This window comes from Chiloscyllium plagiosum, unplaced genomic scaffold (assembly GCF_037043375.1).
Source record: "Chiloscyllium plagiosum isolate Xiang-an unplaced genomic scaffold, Cpla_swu_hap1 HiC_scaffold_2, whole genome shotgun sequence".
NCBI classification, from domain to species: Eukaryota; Metazoa; Chordata; class Chondrichthyes; order Orectolobiformes; family Hemiscylliidae; genus Chiloscyllium; species Chiloscyllium plagiosum.
In genome coordinates this window covers 79144345-79164538 of record NW_028270140.1, presented here as the reverse complement: position 1 = coordinate 79164538, position 20194 = coordinate 79144345, and the positions used below count along the sequence as shown (strand labels likewise).

Sequence of the window (20194 nt, the reverse complement as noted above, 5' to 3'; positions counted from 1 at the left end):
TATGAAATGTCTGTGAGGGTTTTGTGGCACATTAGTAGTGTCCTTACCTCTGAGCTAAAAGGCCTGGGTTCAAATCCCACTGCATTCAGATATGTGTCATAATATGCCTCAACACATTAATTAAAAACAACCACAATGTGCAGATGACATCAATAATAATAGACTTCATTGAGTGTTTTTTTGGTTCTGAAGCTTTTTTTTTCACTTTTAGTAAATTACAAGTACCTTAAACAGGACACTTGGTGCACTACTTATTTGGTGATCCCACCTGCAGAAACCTTCATTGATCCAGCCAGTTTTCCACAACTCTTTACAAAGAGATGTTAAAAGAGTCAAGAACCAGATGGCACAGGTTTAAAATGATTTGCCAAATAAATGCAAATGCGAACCAAAACATTATTACACAACGAGTAGTGAGATTATGGAAGTATAACTAGGATATTCAAGAGGGTATTGGATGAATATTTGGATTGAAATAATATACAAGAGTACAGGGAAAAAGTAGGAGATTGGTAGTAAGTAACTATCCTCATTAAGAGAGCCGGTGCTTTGAACACTCTGCTTCTACCCTGTAACACTTATATGATTCTGAGATATAAAACCAATTGCCTCTCTCCCTCCCTTTGTGATGAAGAGAGAGAGAGGATGTCAATAGCCCACAACATAGAGGGAGCAGGAGGAGCACCTGGAAAGGCAGTGAGCCAGTGCAGCGCCCCCGCGTGCCCAGAGCGAGAGCAGATCAAGGCGGGAGGCTGTGACCCGGAAGTGCGGCTCTGGGGAAGGGGGAGGAGAGAGTGGGTTTAGTTTCCGGGTCGGGGCTCTGCAGCAAGGATGGCGGCGCCGCTGGAGGACGGGGAGGTGCTGGACTCTGAGTCTGACTCGGAGATGACCACGGGCGGAGAGCCGCAGGTACCGGGGGAAGGGTTTGCAGTTGAAAGGGTTTTCCCCTCTCTCTCCCCCCCCCGCCTCAGGACTGAAATCATGATCAGAGTCTTGCTGCATGGAGAGCCAGCCCGAGTACAATGGACTCTCAGTGTCCTGTCCCTCCCCAGCACTGCAGGGGGCAGGGGGGGTCTGACTGACTGACTGGTGTAACCGGCCTCTGGGCGGGGGCGGGGGCTGGGGCTGGGGCTGGGGCGGGGGTGGGAGAGTGCAGCACTCTCCGTACCCTCCCTCCAATACCAAACCCCACTTTTAAAATTCACGTCCCTATTCCAAGACCCTTTTTGCAGCCAGTCGCTTCCCCCTCACCTCCCCCCAACCCCCACCCAGCGATTGTTGGAGAAACTCAGCAGCATCTTGTGGAGGAAAGAAAAACCGTTCAAGGTTTCGACTCCAGCGACCCCTCTTTCTAAACCCTTTGGTATTCTTTTCCCCCTCTTTCTGTGGAGCCTCCACCACCAGGGTTTATGCTATCTTCCCACTCTGTCTATCCTCTTGTGCATCTCCCTCCAATTTATCTCTCCCCAGCCTTCAATAATATTTAAAAGCTGAATATGCTGCAGGTTGGTATGCAAAACTCGCATTTCAGGTCAGCCTCTTTTTGCTGTTGGCAAAATGTAGCCCCACCTGTAGTTGACTGTAGTAACAGTTGCAACAATAGGGCTTTCAATCTCTCAGCAACAATTTCTGCATGGGCCAGGTCTCAAAAGACTAACAATGGAAGGTCGCAAACCTGAAATGTTAACTGTTTGATTCCACACATGCTGCCAGACCTGAGTAGGTCCAGTGTTTTCTGTTTTTAGATTTGCACTTGCTTTTGTATGGCTGATCTATAAAATTTACATTAGTGAATGATTGCACCTGATTTCCTTCACAAACTTCAAGTTGATCAACTTCAAGTTAGAATTGTCATGGTAACTGAATTTTCAACTGTCCTGACAGCATGCTTATCTTTAGAGGAAAAAGACCCCACTCTTCTCTGTTTACCTTGAGTAATGCCAATGCACAACAATGAGTTAATGCAAGTTTATTTACCCCTTTTGCAAACCTGTCTGTACCCTTCCAGCTTTGTTTATTATAATTTAAATGTATAGACCAAGCACCCTTGCAGGCATCTCTCAAATAGTTTCCTTTCTCTCTGGTTAAAATGTTAAAGTGAAACATTCAAGTATATTTAAACTATTTAAAGCATTTTATAACTCACCTGGACTTGTGTCTCTTACTTTCTTTAAGATGCTCCTTTAAAAAATATTTATTAGGAAAGTTGTCCAGCTGCTTGATCAGGTATATATCTATATGGTCTCTTTTTCCCCCTTTAAGACTATTTCAGTCATGCAGTCTGGGATGTTTTACTATCTAAGATATTCAGGTGGATGGAGAATACCTTATGATACTCATTAGACTCTGCAGGAAGTAACCTACCCAACATGAACACTTAGCTATCAAACAGTGTAGCTGGACAGTTTGTTTTGTTGTACAAGACATCTTTCTTGAAACTTAGCTACTGTGGATTTGTTATAACATCATTCAGGGGCTATTTAGGGTTGTGCCTAGAACAATCCAAGTAATTGGAATTATTTGATCTGAATTCACCTTTTTGAGGAGGGGGGGGAATTCTGTTGGTGCAAAGATTAACATCTTGAGTGTTTGGGCCTATAGGTGGACTTTCTAAATTCCATTTGTGTGTAAGCTGTGGTTAATCTCTCATAATATTCTGTCTCTTCTTATGGATTTGTACTTTTTAAAAATAAATTTTACCTGAATAAAATCCAAATTTGCATGTTAGTTTTCTTAATTTTGAAAATGTTTGAGTGGACACTTCTAGAATATTCCATCAGCAACTAGTGCTGATGCAATGTAAGAATTTAACTATAGTACCATACAACCACCTATCCTTTATTACCACCCATGCTGTATATCAGTACATTTCTATCAGTAGCTTCTCCAAGATTGTCTCCCTGGCTCCTGCTATTTTTCAGTGACATCTTGTAAAAACCTGCCAGGATCCATATGTACACAGACACCTGGTTTGTCACTCTTTCTCTCAAGCTGTTCACCACTTTTTGATTTGTCATTGTGCCTGTCTGACATCAAATGAGATGAATTGTTTTCCATTGTGTCAGAAAGCCCAAAGCCATCGCTTGAGGCCAAGTCCAACTGTTTGACACTGTGTGATGTGATGTTTGACGCAGTTTCCACCTCCATGTCATAGAATCCCTACAGTGTGGGAGCAGGCCATTCAGCCCATCGAGTACACTCTGGCCCTCCAAAGAGCATCCCATCTGGACCCACGCCTTACTCTTTTCCTGTAACCCTGCATATTCATGGCCAATCCACCTAACCTGGGCATTTTTGGACTGTGGGAAGTATCCCATGCAGATTTGTGGAAAATGTGCGAACACCACAAACACGGTCCCACAAGGGTGGAATTTAACCTGGGTCCCTGACGCTGTGAGGCACCACTATGCTAATCACTTAGCCACTGTGCAGTCCCATCTCCTCCTTCACCAGGAGTACTGTACTGATTTTCACTCTGAAATTAATGAACTTGGTCCCTCCCTCAGCTTCTTTGTTGCTGACATCTTATTGACAAGAGAGTTACTGTCTGAACTTGACTATTCCAATACTTCCTGTCTGGCTTTCAGTGGCATTATTGCAGTCTGGGGTGGGAGAATGGAATGTCTTCAGTCTGCCCAGTATTTGATGGAAATTTGTGCTCGTCCTGTACTTTTTCATAGCAGTTTGACTATTATAGACAATGTGGAAGTCAACATAGATGATGAGGTAAAGCTCGATGGTGTCAGGGTATACCTAAAACTCATCAGCTTCAAGCCAACTGTTGAAGTTCCACTTCCCCTTCAATCCATGTACATTGACCTAGTTTGTTGCAAAGTGTGACAACAACTTTTAAAATCCTCAAACAAAATTAGGAATTGCTGGGAAGGCTCAACCTGTCTGGCAGTGTCTGTGGAGAGAAATTAGAGTTAACATTTTGGGTCGTCATAGAATCCTCACAGTGTGGAAACAGACCATTTGGCCCATCAAGTCTACACTGACCCTCCAAAGTGCATCCCATCCTGTCCCTGCAACCTGACACCTCCCAAAGCTAATTCACCTAACCTGCACATCTTTTGACTGGGAGAAAACTGGACCACCTGGAAGGAACCCACGCAGACACAGGGAGAATGTGCAAACTCCACGCAGAGGTTGGAATTGAACCCAGGTCCCTGCAATTGAGAGGCAGCAGGGCTAACCACTGAGCCACCGAGCGGCCCCAAATGGCATTTGAGGAAGGGTCATTCGATCTGAAACATTGACTCTGAATTCTCTCTACAGATGCTGCCAGACCTACTGAGCTTTTCCAACAATTTCTGTTTTCATTTATAATTTACAGCATCTGCAGTTCTTTTGATTTTGTTTACAATTCACATCTTTTCAAGTCCTTTGGTCTTGTCCCAACTTATCTCTGCAATTTGTTACAGCCCAAAAACTGTAACAAGATTTTTTTTAAGATTACTGAGCTCCTCGATGTTGCACATCTCTAATTTTATTTAGCTGTTTTTGGCTGTACCTTTAGTTGCTTAGGCTGTAAGCTCGAACCTCTTCCCTAAACCTCTCCATCTATTTACTTCCCTCTTTTGTTTATGATGCCTCTGACCAAATTCTTGGTCACTGGTCCCAATATTTCTTTATGCAACTGGTCAAATTTTGATTTTGATTCCTCATGATGTCTGTACAAAGCAAATTCAGTTCATGGCTGCGGTCATGGGCAAAGGTATCAAGTTCCAAGCCCAGGTGTTTGAAAGACTGAGATCTTCACTTAAAGTCTATAAAAATAGAATTTCAGGTTGTAAATAAAATTTAGGAGGTTAATGCAATCTCTTTTTATTGTTGGACAAAATTATTTCAATTGCTGAAGGGAAAAAATCTCAAGTACATGGGGGCATGCAATACATTACAAAATAAGAGCAAGGAGGTCCATTGGCAAAATGCATTATGAACAGGGGTGAAAGAATAAATTTGAAACATTGGTTGGAGAGGTGGCAGCCATTTTAGTAGCCACAGCAAAGTGTGAATAGCAAATTATCGCTTGCATGTTATTTTCCAAAGCAATAATTTTAATTAGGCTGAACATAATGTTCATGCTTAGTAACTGTATTGTACTTCATTTGCAGAACCAGCAAGCTGCTATACCCAACTTCCCAACTACACCCTTTAATGCACAAAATGATGTGCCAGCTCACCCATCTTCATTTGATTTGAGCAGCCGCTACCGAACCACAACATCTGACAATTCAAGTGAAGAGAGTGATCTTGATTCTGATGATGAGGAAAGACTCTTGTGGCGAAGGAAGCGTCAAAAATGTTCAAACAGTGCAAACAATCTACCTTTAAAACCTCCAGGCATGCCTTTTGGTCCAGTTGGTGATGGTTTTATGGGGACTGGAAATCCTGCAAAAGTACAAGATCGCAAAGTTAACAATATTTGGGGCTCAGTGTTACAGGAGCAGAATCAAGATGCTGTGGCAACAGAGCTGGGAATTTTGGGAATGGAGGGCTGCATTGACATGAACTCTCGACAGTCTGAGACTTACAATTATGCAATGGCAAAGAAGATGATGGCAAAACAGCGTCGGGAAGAGGACGAGGAAATGAATAAGTTAGAAGCAGAATTAGATGAGTATATACAGGATGGAAGGAAAATCAAAAACCAGGAAGAGTGTAATCAAAGCAATCTCAAGCGAAAAAGGCCAGTTAAGGAGAGGCTAGGGGAAAGGCTTGAAATGAACTACAAGGGAAAATGTGATATTAAAGAAGATGATAGTCCAAATAAGATTTCGGATGAAATAGCCTACAGGTTGGTATGTTCTGTTTATCTAGAATATGACAACTGATAGGTTTTCTGCAGAGGTAATATTAAGGTGCTATCTGCAGTTTAAATTTCTACCTTGGGTGAGTCTCAGCAAATTTGCCACATGTTCTGTGTGCCCCTGAGTCTTTGTGGCATACCCATCTGTGGAATAGTCATCGAACATTACCTCTCTTCTTTTTTTTGTTCTTTGACACAAGTCAAAATTATTGTTCAAAGAAAGGGGAAGTAAAAAATACCTTTGTCTCCAAACTTCAAGTGAAGTACGCTGTTCAAGTAGAATTTTTGTTTTTATTTCTTAGGATATGAATGTCCTTGGTAAGGCCTGAATGTTACAGAATCCCTACTGTGTGGAAATAGGCCATTCGGCCCAACAAGTCCACATCAGTTCTCCAAGGGGTAACCCACCAGACCCATTCCCCTACCACTCTACATTTTCCCCTAATTAATGCACCTGAGCACTTTGGGCAATTTAACTTGGCCAATTCACCTAACCTACGTATCTTTGGATTTTGGGAGGAAACCGGAGCACCCAGAGGAAACCCACACAGACATGGGGAGAATGTGCAAACTCTACACGTAGTCGCCGGAGGCTGGAGTCGAGCTCTGGTCCCTGGTGCTGAGAGGCAGCAGTGCTATCCACTGAGCCACCTTGCCACCAGATGATGTTCATCTCTAAGAGTCAGTCAGATTGCTGTCTGGAGTCATGTGCAGGTCAGATAGGCAAAGCCAGCAGATTTCCTCTCCCAAGAACATTAATGTACAAGATGGGTTTTTCAAGGAGCCATTGTAATACGGTGAGATGACATCAGCACAAATGAAGTGATTTTGGCACATCATCTACAGAAACTATAATGCAACATGGGAGGAACTTAATACAATTAAAGCTATAATCAGATCTTTAGAGAATACCTTGAGGATCCTGTCTCAACTCCTCCATTTTGAACACAGTTGCATTATTGTTACAAGTATTGCACAAGAGCTTTGGTTCTAGGCGACTACATTACTTGACCTCCTTTCTGATATTTTAAAATTTGTTTCAAGTTGTCAATGAGATACTTAGCCTTTGGCTTGTCAGTAGTCATAGTAATTTTAGCTAGTGTTTAAAGCTGAATTATAGGTACAGAACATTTTTTATTAACTGGCACTTTATTAACCTGGAGGTTGAGGGAATGACCTTATCGAAGTTTATAAAATCATAAGGGGACATCATAGGTTGAATAGCCAAGGTCTTTTCCCCAGTGCAGCAGAGCCCAAAACTAGAAGCCTTAGTTTAAGGGGAATTTTTTAAAAGTACCTAAAAAGCAACCTTTTCGTGCAGAGGGTGGTAAATGTATGGAGTGAGCTGTCAGAGGAAGTGGTGGGGGCTGGTATAATTGCCCATTCAGATGCCTTTTAAATATTGTATGTGAATTGGAAGGGTTTGAGGGATCTGGGCCAAATGCTGACAAATGGGACTAGATTAATTTAGGATATCTTGTTGGCATGGACAAGTTAGACTGAAGGGTCTGTTTCCATGCTGTACATCTCCATGACTCTGACTATGGGACCAGGAGTGTGCCAGTTGACTAAATATTATGGCTGATAAAGAGGTCCACATTATTAATGTAAAAACATACAGTAACAGAAATGTAATGCAGTGGCTATACAGATCACTGTTATACTTAATTTACAGCATTTATCACTTCAAGTTGCATTATTATTTCCCTTAAATAAAACTTACCAGAAGAGAGCCTTCTCACTCATATCCTCAACTGATTACTCTGATGTCGTGATAATACAGTGAACCTCTGGTATTTGAGGTATATCATTTTTGCCCGTTTATCAAGAGTGTCATTCATAAGGTAGCAGTTAAAACAAAGTTTGTTATATTTCTAATCAACCGAGACAGGTGTTATGACACACCTCTCGAGCAGGTGACTTGAGCGCAGGCTCCTTGCCCAGAGATAGGACACTACTACTGTATCACACAAGCGCTGATGCACTGTTTAGTCTGATAGTGTTGCTAGGAGATACTCATTTGCAGCAATGTCTCAATTTATACATGTAAACCAACAATTCAGCAACTGAAAATCAGATTCAATGAGGAAGATTTTACATGTTGACTATTACTAAGACATGACTTGAAGATAGGACCAAGAACAAGATATGCCAGGTTAGAATTTCTATAGGAAAGCTGGGGAAAATGGCACGGGAACCACCTTGATGAAGATTGAAATCATTTCAGTGGTAAGAGAGGATAGAACAAGAGAGAAGCAAGTTTATGGGTAGAATTATGAAATGGGAAAGGATTAAGACAGTAGTGAGTGTTGTGTAAATACCCTCCGATTACTAAACTGTATAAATGCAGAGATTAGGTAAGGATAGTAAAGGCAGTTGGGGTTTAATGGAAGATTTCAAAATTTATATGCATTCTCTCAACTTCAGTGTTAAGTTATCAGAATATATATCAAACATCTCGTACTGGTTGAACAGAATCAGACTGTTCTCAACCTTAAAGTCATTTTTGACACCAAGTTGTTCTTCCAGCTACATTTGTATTATAAGCAAGACTACCTACCTCCAACTCCATAACAGTTTCTGACTTTATGCCCATTTCACTTAACTGTTGCTGAAACCCTGTTCATATTTGTTACCTTTGAAACTTGACTTCCATTGCATTCCTGACTATTCTCTCACATTCTACCCTCTGCAGGCATCAGTTCATCCATGTCTGATTTGTGCTACGTTCCTTTTATCACTGTTGTGCATGTTGACATACAGTGACTCCCATCAGGCAACGTCTAGCATGTCACCACGATAGTGAACTACTTATGTGTCTCAAGCTATGTACCCTAGAACCAATAAAATTCCTGCCATGTTAGATTTAATAATGAGCCTGATTTAGTTTGGTGTCTGTTGGTGAATGAACATTTATCTGTTATCGATCTTAATCTGATTATATTCAGCATAGTATTTGCAAAGAAGAAACAAAATTTGTGAAGCTGACTTCAATGCAGTGAGAATAGAGATTGGTCATAGTAAACTGAACAACTGTTAATGGATAAAACAACAGAAAAGTAGAGGGAAATAATTAATAAAAATATGAATAAGATTCAGAACATGTTTACACCTCTAAGGGTAAGAACCATATTTCCCAAAAAACACACCGGTAACTAAAGAGGTGAGATAAAGCTAAAATAATGCAGAAAATAGATTGTGTCGTGGCAAATGAGAAAGAAAAACAGCAATAGAGGTTAACAGAACAAAAGCCCCTCAAAATCTTGAGTATGAAGAGGCATGTAAAGGCCATAATAATCAATACAACTTTTTTTCATGACATTAGATGTTACCAGTGAAAATAAGGCAGTTGCAGACCTGCTGAAAATAATATCAGGCGTCACGGTGGCACAGTGGTTAGCACTGCTGCCTCACAGTGCCAGAGACCCGGGTTCAATTCCCGCCTCAGGCGACTGATTGTGTGGAGTTTGCACATTCTCCCCGTGTCTGCATGGGTTTCCTCTGGGTGCTCCGGTTTCCTCCCACAGTCCAACAATGTGCAGGTGAGGTGAATTGGCCATGCTAAATTGCCCGTAGTGTTAGGTGCAGGGGTAAATGTAGGGGAATGGGTCTGGGTGGGTTACGCTTTGGCGGGTCGGTGTGGACTTGTTGGGCCGAAGGGCCTGTTTCCACACTGTAAGTAATCTGATCTAATCAAATATGGCATTTCTATTTAAGATAGAAGAAGTTGACAAGATGACAGACTCTCCAAGGAAACCAGCATTGAATCAGAAACAGATCCATATTAGATTAGATTAGATTAGATTACAGTGTGGAAACAGGCCCTTCGGCCCAACAAGTCCACACCGACCCGCCGAAGCGAAACCCACCCATACCCCTACATTTACCCCTTATCTAACACTACGGGCAATTTAGTACGGCCAATTCACCTGACCCTGCACATCTTTTGGATTGTGGGAGGAAACCGGAGCACCCGGAGGAAACCCACGCAGACACGGGGAGAACGTGCAAACTCCACACAGTCAGTCGCCTGAGGCGGGAATTGAACCCGGGTCTCTGGCGCTGTGAGGCAACAGTGCTAACCACTGTGCCACCGTGCCGCCCATAACATAAGCAAAATAATTTATTAAAGATTGACAAATCTGTTGAACCTCATATGGTTTGTATCTCGGAGGTCTTAAAGGAAATAGGTTGCAGGCACCAGAGCTATGATCTTCGAGAGTTGGTTCTTGAGGCTAATAGGACCGGAGGGTGAAAGCTAGAACAGTATGCTGAGTTGGATGATCATGAGCCATAATCACATTGAATGGTGGAGCAGACGCACATGGCTGAATGGTCCTCGCCTCCTATTTTGTACATTTCTTGATTTTGGAACTGTTTTAGTTTGAAAAATTAATCATTCTCCTACTTAAAGATAAATTGATTTGTTGTTATGTTGTTGAGATACAGTGAGAAGTGTTGTTTTCCATGCTATATAGACCGACAGAACCACACAAAGTGCATTAGGGTAACAGAACAGAGTGCAGAACACAGTGTTATAGCCACAGAGAAGGTGCAGAGAGTGAGTTCAGAATTAACATTGGTAAAGTCCATTCCAAAAGTCTGATAACAAGATGGAAGTAGTTCTTGAATCGATTTGTATATTTATTCAAACTTTTACATCTTCTGCCTGCTGGAAGAGAGTATAACCAGAATGGGAAGGGTCTTTGATTATGTTGGCAGCTTTCCTGAAGCAGCAGGCAGATGGACTCTGTGGATGGAAGACTGGTTTATATGATGTTGTTCACAACTCTTTCTCTCTTGCTGCCTTGGAAAGAGCAGTTGCCAATCCATGCTGTGATATATCCAGATAGGATGCTTTCTGTGGTCCATCTATAAAAATTGTTGTGTTAAAGGAGTGGTTCTGATCCACAAAGGTTTGGTGACTTTGGATAGCCATCTATGTCACCTGGTTTGTATCCTGTTTTCAATTTCAAATTGTTTTGAAGTTCAAAATGGATCCTACCTGTGCTGAACATGACAGAACAAAGGTGGATTTGGAAATCGATCATGCCTGACAAGTGTAGTTGAATTTTTCTCCACCTCTTCCTCCTCCTCTCTTCTCTCGTCTTCCCACACCCTCTTCACTAATAAGGAACAATCACTAGGTGGATTTAACTCCACTGAAAGCGTACATATATGAAATTTAAAACTGCATCCAAAGGCTGACGTGTTTTTAAGACACCCACCTTTTGAATTCGGAGATACAGCACATATTGATTACGAGATTAGCATATAATACCTAGGACTGGAAAGTTTGACATCTTAGTGGTGGCAGGTTGTCCTCATTTTTCTGAGTGGAGAGAAAAGTGGCTTGCTCAATATTTAAGCCCATCTAATGACACTTATTTTGACCCTGGAGTTCATTTTTCCATGGAAAATTATTTTAAAATATGCCCCAAGAATGCCTTGGCCTTTTTAAATCAAAATGATTGAGAATGTTGAAGCAGTGTGCACCTGTTATGAAAAATGTGTTGCAGAAAATGTAACAGAAATTTCAAATTTCTATTATTCAGGCTCCGAGAACCAAAAACCGATCTGATTCACAGGGTTGTTAAAACTATTGGAAGGAAGAAAGCAATAGAACTTCTGATTCAAACAGCGGAAGTGGAACAGAATGGTGGACTCATGATTGTTGTAAGTAATGCCTGTCTTTTTAAAAATTGTGCGTGACTCCATGACTTTGTCTGTGGAGTAACTAAACAGTGCCATTCAGGAGAAAATCAGTTTCAGTATCCATTCTTTGCTTAGTTAACTAATCTTAGCTGAGCTAGTCATGGAGTGTGACAGCTGGTTGCTGCATCCCTTGGTGAGGAAGAGGGAGGGTGACCAGTAATTCTTCTGAGTGCTGTTGGATTTGGATGGGGAGAGGAATGGGATCAGTTTAGATTAGATTCCCAACAGTGTGGAAACAGGCCCTTCGGTCCAACCAGTCCACACCGACCTCTGAAGAGTAACCTACCCAGACCAGTTTCCCTCTGAGTTATGCACCTAACACTATGGGCAATTTAGCATGGCCAATTCACCTGACCTGCACATCTTTGGACTGGATAGGGATGGAGTGGTAGGCATCTTTGGTTGTGTTGCAGTGGTCCAGATTGTTCGGTCCTCTGGTGAAGTGTTCGTTGAAAATAGTAAGATGGTGAATAAACTGTGTTTATTTCAATCCTGTGTACCGGTTGTGTCAGTAGGCAAATTGTAGGAGATAGAGGCAGGCTGGAAGACTGGATTTAATGTGGGCCATGACCAGCCTCTTGAAGCATTTCCTGATTTTGCAGTAGTCATGAAAGGGCATCACATATGTACTCTTAGGTACAGATATGGTGGCGGTCATCTTGAAGCAAGTGGGGACTTTTGCTTGTAGGAGGGAGAGGTTGAAGACGTCGGTAATTACCTCGTCCAGCTGGTCTGCACAGGATGTGAATACTAGTCCGGGGACACCACCTGGGCCCATCACTTTCCTTGGGTTGACTCCCAGAAAGACTGATCTGACATCTCCAGTGGCTGTTGGGGCAGGTGGCACTGTGCCACTGGCATTCTGCTCAAATTGAGCATAGAAAGCATTGCCCGCATCAGGGAGGGAGATGTCTTTGTCTGCTATCTTGCTCTGTTTCGGCTTGTATTCCGTAATCTTGTTTGGGCCTTGCCACAGACAGCAGGAGCCTGTTTGATAGGTTTGGGGCTCTAACTTAGTCCGAATGACATTGTGTAAGTCATATCCGGAGCTCCTGTATCAGTCTGGGTCATCCAACTTGAGTTGGATGGTCTTCCTGGTTGAAGAACACCTAGACTGTGTAACAAAGAAGTCAATCTTCCACACATTTCCTAATTAAGTCCATGATGGCAGTGGCATACTCGTGGAGGTATTCTGCTGAGAACCTGTACACGGTCCAGTCCGCTGACTCCAATCAGTCCCAGAGATGCTTATCCACAAGTTTGTGATGCTTTCTGCAATCAAATAACAATTTGGCAATATCGTTGAATTTCTCAAAGTGATGGTGTAAGATACTGAATAAAATTCGTTGCACAAGGGACCATGCTCCAGCAAGGACTCAACATGGTCATTGTTTTGAGTTCTGTCTTAATGCTTGAATGTTAATAAAGGACATACTCAAACATTATTGATCACAAATCCAAAACCCCTCTCATGGTTGTGAAATTCCAGGTTAATTTAGATGAATGTTAGCCACTCATGAACTAAAATAGGTTGAGACACTCCCTTAGTATAACATGAAATAAAGATAATCTTAAAGACACTTTTTGCAAGTTGACCTCCTAAGGTATTTGGCACAGGAAATTGGAAAGTATAGGATGCTGGGTTATGTTTCTACAGTTGTAATTATTGACAGTTGATTCAGGGTGTTGCCTTTTAAAAGTTGTAACAGAAGAAATGGATTTGCAAAAAAAAAATCCGTGTAGTGTTTAAGTTGTAAGGTTTTACATTATTGCATTATCATACAAGTAGATATGGGAGCTGAGGCAACTCCTTTAATACTAATGGCCTTGTTGTCTATTGGAGCGATTGGATATTTTTTGGATTCAGTGATATCAATCTTCCAACTTGCTGAAGAATCTTGTTTTCCCAATACAAGGCTGATCCCAGGAAAGATATACTGGAACTGGAGGCAGTCCAGAGATAGTCCCTCCATGCCTGGTATCAGCCTACTTTCCAAGAGGAGATTTGGTAGATTAGACCTGTACTCATTAGAATTTAGAAGAATGAGTGGCAAATGTATTGAAACAAATAAGATTAGTAGAGGACTTGGATAGGGTAGCTGCAGAAAGGTTGTTTCCTCTTGTGGGAAATCTAGGACCAAGAGTCGTCATCTTAGAATAGTTTGAAATTGGAGTCACAGGTGGACAGATTGGTGAAAGTGGTGTTTAATACACATGCCCTCATTGGTTAGAATATTGAGTATAGGAGTTGGGTCGACATGTTGTGTCTGTACAGGACTTTGGTGAGACCACTTATAGAATACTGCGTAAAATTATTGTCCTTCTATAAGAAGGATATTGTTAAATTAGAGAGTGTGCAGAAAAGATTTACAAGGATGTTGCTAGGACTGGAGGGTATGAGCTATAGGGAGAGGCTGAATAAACTGGGGCTATTTTCCTTGGAGCATCAGAAACTTAGGTGACCTCATAAAATCATGAGGGGCATGGATAGGGTGAATAGCCAAGGTCTTTTCTCCTAGGATGGAAGAGTCCAAAGCTAGAGGACATAAGTTTAAGGTGGGAGGGGAAAGATTTTATAAAGGATCTGAGGCGTAGCTTCAAACAGAGCACTGTGCATTCATCCAAAGGAAGTGGTGGAGATGGATACAATGACAACATTTAAAAGGCATCTGGATGGGTACATGAGTAGGAAGCGTTTAGAGGGATAGGGGTTGAATATTGGCAGTGGGACGAGGTTAGATTGGGATGTCTGGTCCGCAAGGACAATTTGAACCAAAGGGTCTGTTTTCACGTTGTCTGACTCTATCATACGTTTAACATAGATGAGGAATTTCTTGAGGGTGAGTGTCTCTGGAATTCTTTACTGCAGAGAGCTGCTGAGCCATTAAGAATATTCAAGGCCAAGGTAGAGAGATTTTTAATCAGTAAGGGAATCGAGGGTTTTGGGGGAAAAGACAGGAAAGTGGAATTGAGGATTCAGATCAGCCATGAGTTTGAATGGTGGAATAGACTTGGGCTGATGAGCCTACCTCTGCCCTATGTCTTATGGTCAAAATAGGCTTGGGAGGTTAGACTTTACATTTAAGATGGCAGAGATCCCTTAATAAAATAATACTTTCTAAAGAAAGCATAATAGTGTTTAGAGATGTGTTATGACTTTGTCCTTAGGGAGAGCTGAAATGCTTTTGTCACTTCAAAGGTTTGCAGCTGGAGGTCTTTCTCCAGGTCTCCAAGAGAAAGTGAGGATATAGAACTACATGTCCCAGGAGATCAAAAGAAAAAGTGGAAATGTCTGAGACACGTGTAAACAAAAAGAAAAGTCGAGGTCTAACAGGAGTGGGAGGAACAGTGAATTAGTAAGCAAAGATGGACTTGCAGAAAGGGAGGCTAGTTTTTTTTTTTGCATGAATCCAGCTTCGTTGTGCAATTGTTTTTCTGCTTCATAGGATGGCAGTCGCAGAAGAACACCTGGTGGAGTTTACTTGCAATTGTTGAAAAGTACACCAAGCATCACTCAAGACCAAATCAAGGTTAGAACTGAAACATTTTTATGTAATTAACTTAATCATCATACTGTTTGATAAGGGCAAACGAGTGATTTTGTTCTTTGCCTAAAATCAGTGCTTTAGCTGCTGGTTGTTATTTTGTAATGTCTGCTGAAAGTGTAAATGTGTAGGCAGAGTTCAGATGCATTACATGAGTGACTCAGTGCTCATCGCAACAGATTAATGCCTCTGCAGAGTACTTAGCTTGGGAATTTGGTGAACAATTAAGTTTCCTTTGCAGCTACAAGGCAATGGAGTGGTGCAAAGATGATTTATGAGAAATTTATCAGAAATGGATGGGCATAAACGTCAGGCAATAATTAATGGACTGTTTCTCTTAACTTCAAATTTCTAAAAGCTTTCAATAGGGTCGACACAGAGAATGATTCTGATTATGGGGAAGAGGATCACTAAAGGTCATCAATATAGATTTGAGAGTGCCAAAAGAGAATCTAGGAGAAACCTGTTCAGTCAAAGAATGGTGTAAATTTGGAACTTGTTACTATTTTAAGTGGTTGAAGCATGTAGTCTTAGAGATGTACAGCACAGAAACAGACCCTTCGGTCCAACTCATCCATGCTGACCAGATATCCTAAGTTATTGCTAGCACTTGGTCCATATCCCTCTAAACTCTTTCTGTTCACATACAACATTTAAAAGGTATCTGGATGGGTAATTGTACCAGCCTCCACCACTTCCTATGGCAGCTCATTCTGTACACATAGCACCCTTTGCATGAAAAAGTATGTCTCTTGGGTCCCCTTTTAAATCTTTCCCCTCTCACCCTAAACTTATGCCATCTAGTTCTGGACTCACTCCAACCCAGGGAAAAGACCTTGTCTGTTTACCCTATCTATACCTCTAGAAGGTCACTCAGTCTCTGATGCTCCAAGGAAAACAGCCCCAACCTATTAAGAGTCTACCTATAGCTCAAACCCTTCAACCTTGGTAACATCCTTGTAAATATTTTCTGAACCCTTTCAAGTTTCACAATCTCCTTTTTATGGGAGGGAGACCAGATTTGCATACAATATTCTAAAAGCACCCTCACCGATGTCCTGTTCAGCTACAATTTGACTTCCCAACTTCTGTACTCAATGTTCTGACCAATAAAAGAAAGCATACAAAACACCTTCACTATCCTACCTACCTGAGACTGCACTTTCAAGGAACTGTGAACCTGCACTCCCTTTGTTCAGCAACACGCCCCAGGACCTTACCATTAAGTTTTAGATAGATTTAGATTTAGATTACTTACAGTGTGGAAACAGGCCCTTCAGCCCAACAAGTCCACACCGCCCCGCTGAAGCGCAACCCACCCATACCCCTACATTTACCCCTTACCTAACACTACGGGCAATTTAGCATGTCCAATTCACCTGACCTGCACATCTTTGGACTGTGGGAGGAAACCGGAGCACCCAGAGGAAACCCACGCAGACACGGGGAGAACGTGCAAACTCCACACAGTCAGTCGCCTGAGGCGGGAATCGAACCCGGGTCTCGAGCGCTGTGAGGCAGCAGTGCTAACCACTGTGCCACCATGCCGCCAGTGTACAAGTCCTGCTAAGATTTGCCTTTGTTAATGTAATCAAGGAGGAGTAGATTACATTGTGATAGAGCCATGAATTAATACTCCAAAGGAACATTTAGAGGAGGGAAGATTCAGGTGAGGGTAAACACTGGTATGGACTTGTTAGGCCAACTGCCATTTATCTTGTGTGATCTTGTGTCATCAGTTGCATTTTGTTTTTCAAAACTTGTGAAGAATGGCCACTAGAGGGCTGCTTAAACCAGAATTATACAAGAACAATCTTTGAAGGAGAACCAGGCAGCACGGTGTCTGAGTGGTTAGCACTGCTGCCTCACAGTGCCAGAGACCTGGGTTCAATTCCCACCTCGGGCAACTGTCTGTGTGGATTTTGCACATTCTCCCCGTGTCTGCGTGGGTTTCCTTCAGGTGCTCTGGCTTCCTCCCACAGTCCAAAGATGTGCAAGTTAGGTGAATTGGCCATGCTAAATTGCCCATAGTTTTACGTGCATTAGTCAGGGGTGAATGTAGAGGAATGGGTCTGGATGGGTTGCTCTTCAGAGGGTCGGTGTGGACTTGTTTGGCCGAAGGGCCCGTTTCCACACTGTAGGGAATCTAATCTTAATGTGGGTGGCACAGTGGTTAGTACTGCTGCCTCACAGCGCCCGAGACCCGGGTTCAATTCCCGCCTCAGGCGACTGACTGTGTGGAGTTTGCACATTCTCCCCGTGTCTGCGTGGGTTTCCTCCGGGTGCTCCGGTTTCCTCCCACAGTCCAAAGATGTGCAGGTCAGGTGAATTGGCCATGCTAAATTGCCCGTAGTGTTAGGTAAGGGGTAAATGTAGGGGTATGGGTGGGTTGCGCTTCGGCGGGTCGGTGTGGACTTGTTGGGCCGAAGGGCCTGTTTCCACACTGTAAGTAATTCAAACAAGTATTCCTATCTTTCTCTTAAAATCATTTCATGCATGTGTTCCTTTCTAGTTCTGTATTCTACTTGAATTTGGCTTTCTGGGATCCTCTGTTCAGTCACAGATTAAGCTCTCAAAATTTAGTTGCAAAGGACATTATCTGCTAATATTTATTTTTGTTACAGTTTTCCAGTCATATTAAATTAGTCAGAAAATATCTCTTGCTTTCAATCAACAGGAAATTTTTTATGATGAAAATCAGAGAGAATATAATTGCAAAAAAGCAGCCAAAAAAAGGAGACGGCACATCATTGGGAAAAAGATGAAGCAAGCTATTAAGGAACTGAACCTGCAAGTGGATGATGATGCTTCACGAGAGACTTTTGCTAGTGATACAAATGATGCCTTAGCTTCTGTGGAGGATACAGAAGAGGTTCACATGGAAAAGCCACCATTAGATCCTGAAGATGCAATTGAACTGGATAACAGTAATGATCTAGAAATCTTTTGAAAAGGTTGCTTAATTACAGTACTGGAAAACTATGAGACAAATGTAATAAATACCCCATATCGATGATCTCATTAAAATTTCTAGTTGACATATTTGTGCTACATTTATAACGCCCTCCTTACTTGAAACAATTTTTTGACTTGTATTGTGTGTTTAACTTGCGAATTCATGCTTACCTTTCAAATGACATAAATTGTCAATTAACTTTGTTGTGCTCATATAACAGCATTTTTGAGAATATAGGGTAAAGTGATGCATTCCTATCAGCAAAGGAATCTTAAATCATTCTTCCATGTAAATTTTATGTTTGCGTATCATAACGTTTTGCAAATTTAGTAAATTTTTACTTAAATGCAAATTTTTTTGCAGCTCCTTTGATTCAATTCAGCTTATGATGGTGATTTTATTGGAAACTGCTGGATGGTATCGGGCGAACAGATATTATGGAGTTCAGTATTTGGCATGTGCATGTGCAGGTCTGTAAAGGCGTTAAAACGACCTATGGAAAACTGGATTATGTAAATAGCAGTACAGTGCAAAAACAGTGAGGAAATAAAGTAAATACATCAATAGTTTGACTGGTGCACAGCTTTGGATATCCGATTACAAAATTAAAGTTAAACCATAACATACACTGTTGTTTCACCAAAATTATAGCCAGAAGTTCAGTGGAGGGAATGTGGGTACTGAAACTATACCAGAGTAGATGAGTCATTTGAGCTTTTGGGCAAACGAGTAAAATACCATTTTCTCGGTTTGCAACCCATTGTTGAAGAAGTTTGAAAAATTCTGTTGTGACATCCCTGACAAGGCCATAATTTATTGTCTGTTCTCAATTGGGCCGACTGGTTAATTTGCTTTGGAAAATCAGGTTTCCATCTTATTGTGTATGCATGCCAGAGAGGTTAGAGAAGGAAATACAATATTCTTAAGGACATTGTGAATGTTCAGATCAAAAAGGGGCCCCTTGAGAGAAAAGAAAGGTTTCATTTGGCTTTTGAGATAATGTTTCAACAAGGTTCTCCAAAGGCGCAGAAAGCAGAACACCATTCATAGTCCTGCATGGGGTTGAGTTGAGTTAATCAGAGCCTCCTTCCATATAGAAAAGTGAGGGAGATGTGTCTCAATCATTGGAAAAGCCACAGTGCAGTGCAGCAGAGCAGGGGCATGAATAGACAATGGAAAAATGAATGATAATTGCTTTCCTTTTATTGAAATACATGGTTAAAATAAAAGTAAAATTTAATTTTTGAGGGTAAAACTTTTAATTAGATTAAAAATGAGCTTTAATACTTAGCATACCTTTTAAAAAGAGCCACTAAACAGCCCAAGAGAACTGGCTACCCTGAAGTATAGAATAGATAAATTGGCTGCTTCCAGAAATTTTCAAGTGCCAACACAAAAGCTTTTTCCTCATTTCTTTGAAGTGGAGCACTTATTTGCATGAACATTCCAAATCAGCCAAGGTGCAACAATCATATATGAAAGGTCTATCCCAACTAGTTCTGAAAAAAAAATGTTATGCAGAAGATGGTGCTAATGACTCCATAGTTATCTGCTACAAAGTACAATTGTTTAGTGAACAGAGCATCAAAACTAACCTCAGCTGAGCGCTGAAGCCACATATCCCTGGTTATGTGATTGTATCTGGTGGTGCGTTTAAATGATCTTTGATTATACAGTTTTTGACTTCTATCATTTGTCTGCTATTAACACCAAAAGAGTCAATAATAAAATCAGCTCTGTGCCTGGTTAAGCCTATCTCTAGTCTTGACCTTTCTGGGTTTCTATCTTTTACCTGCAGAGTGAACACATTCTAAGCCTACAACAATCCAACAATCATACCAAGAGAAAGGACAGATGTGAACAGTAAAAATAATACAATATACCTTTCCCTCTTGTCCTTTAGTGTTTTTTTTTCTTTCCAGCTGTATTAGCATGACAATAGCTATACTAATTTCTGTAATACAAAGGGACCTCAATTATCCAAAGAGCGTGGGTAGGAACACAGGAACAAAATATTTTGTTTGGTTAATGGAATGCTGGATAACATAGTTTAGCTAAGCATTGCGACCTTACCAGATAATCTGAAATTTGAATAATCGAATGCTGGATAATAGAGGTTACTCTAGATATCTCTTTTTATTTTTGGATTATGGACTTTGTAAATTC

General features: G+C 41.4%; 1 protein-coding gene across 1 annotated transcript; it reads left to right on the top strand.

Annotated features, from left to right (window-relative positions):
- The first annotated feature begins 820 nt into the window (after positions 1-820).
- phax (phosphorylated adaptor for RNA export) lies at positions 821-19783 on the top strand. The gene is made up of 5 exons (XM_043711966.2): positions 821-909; positions 5118-5800; positions 11368-11488; positions 14974-15057; positions 17750-19783. Exons 1-5 carry the CDS (start codon positions 832-834, stop codon positions 18020-18022), a joined length of 1239 nt encoding a protein of 412 aa, XP_043567901.1. The 5' UTR covers positions 821-831; the 3' UTR covers positions 18023-19783.
- Positions 19784-20194: the final 411 nt, after the last annotated feature.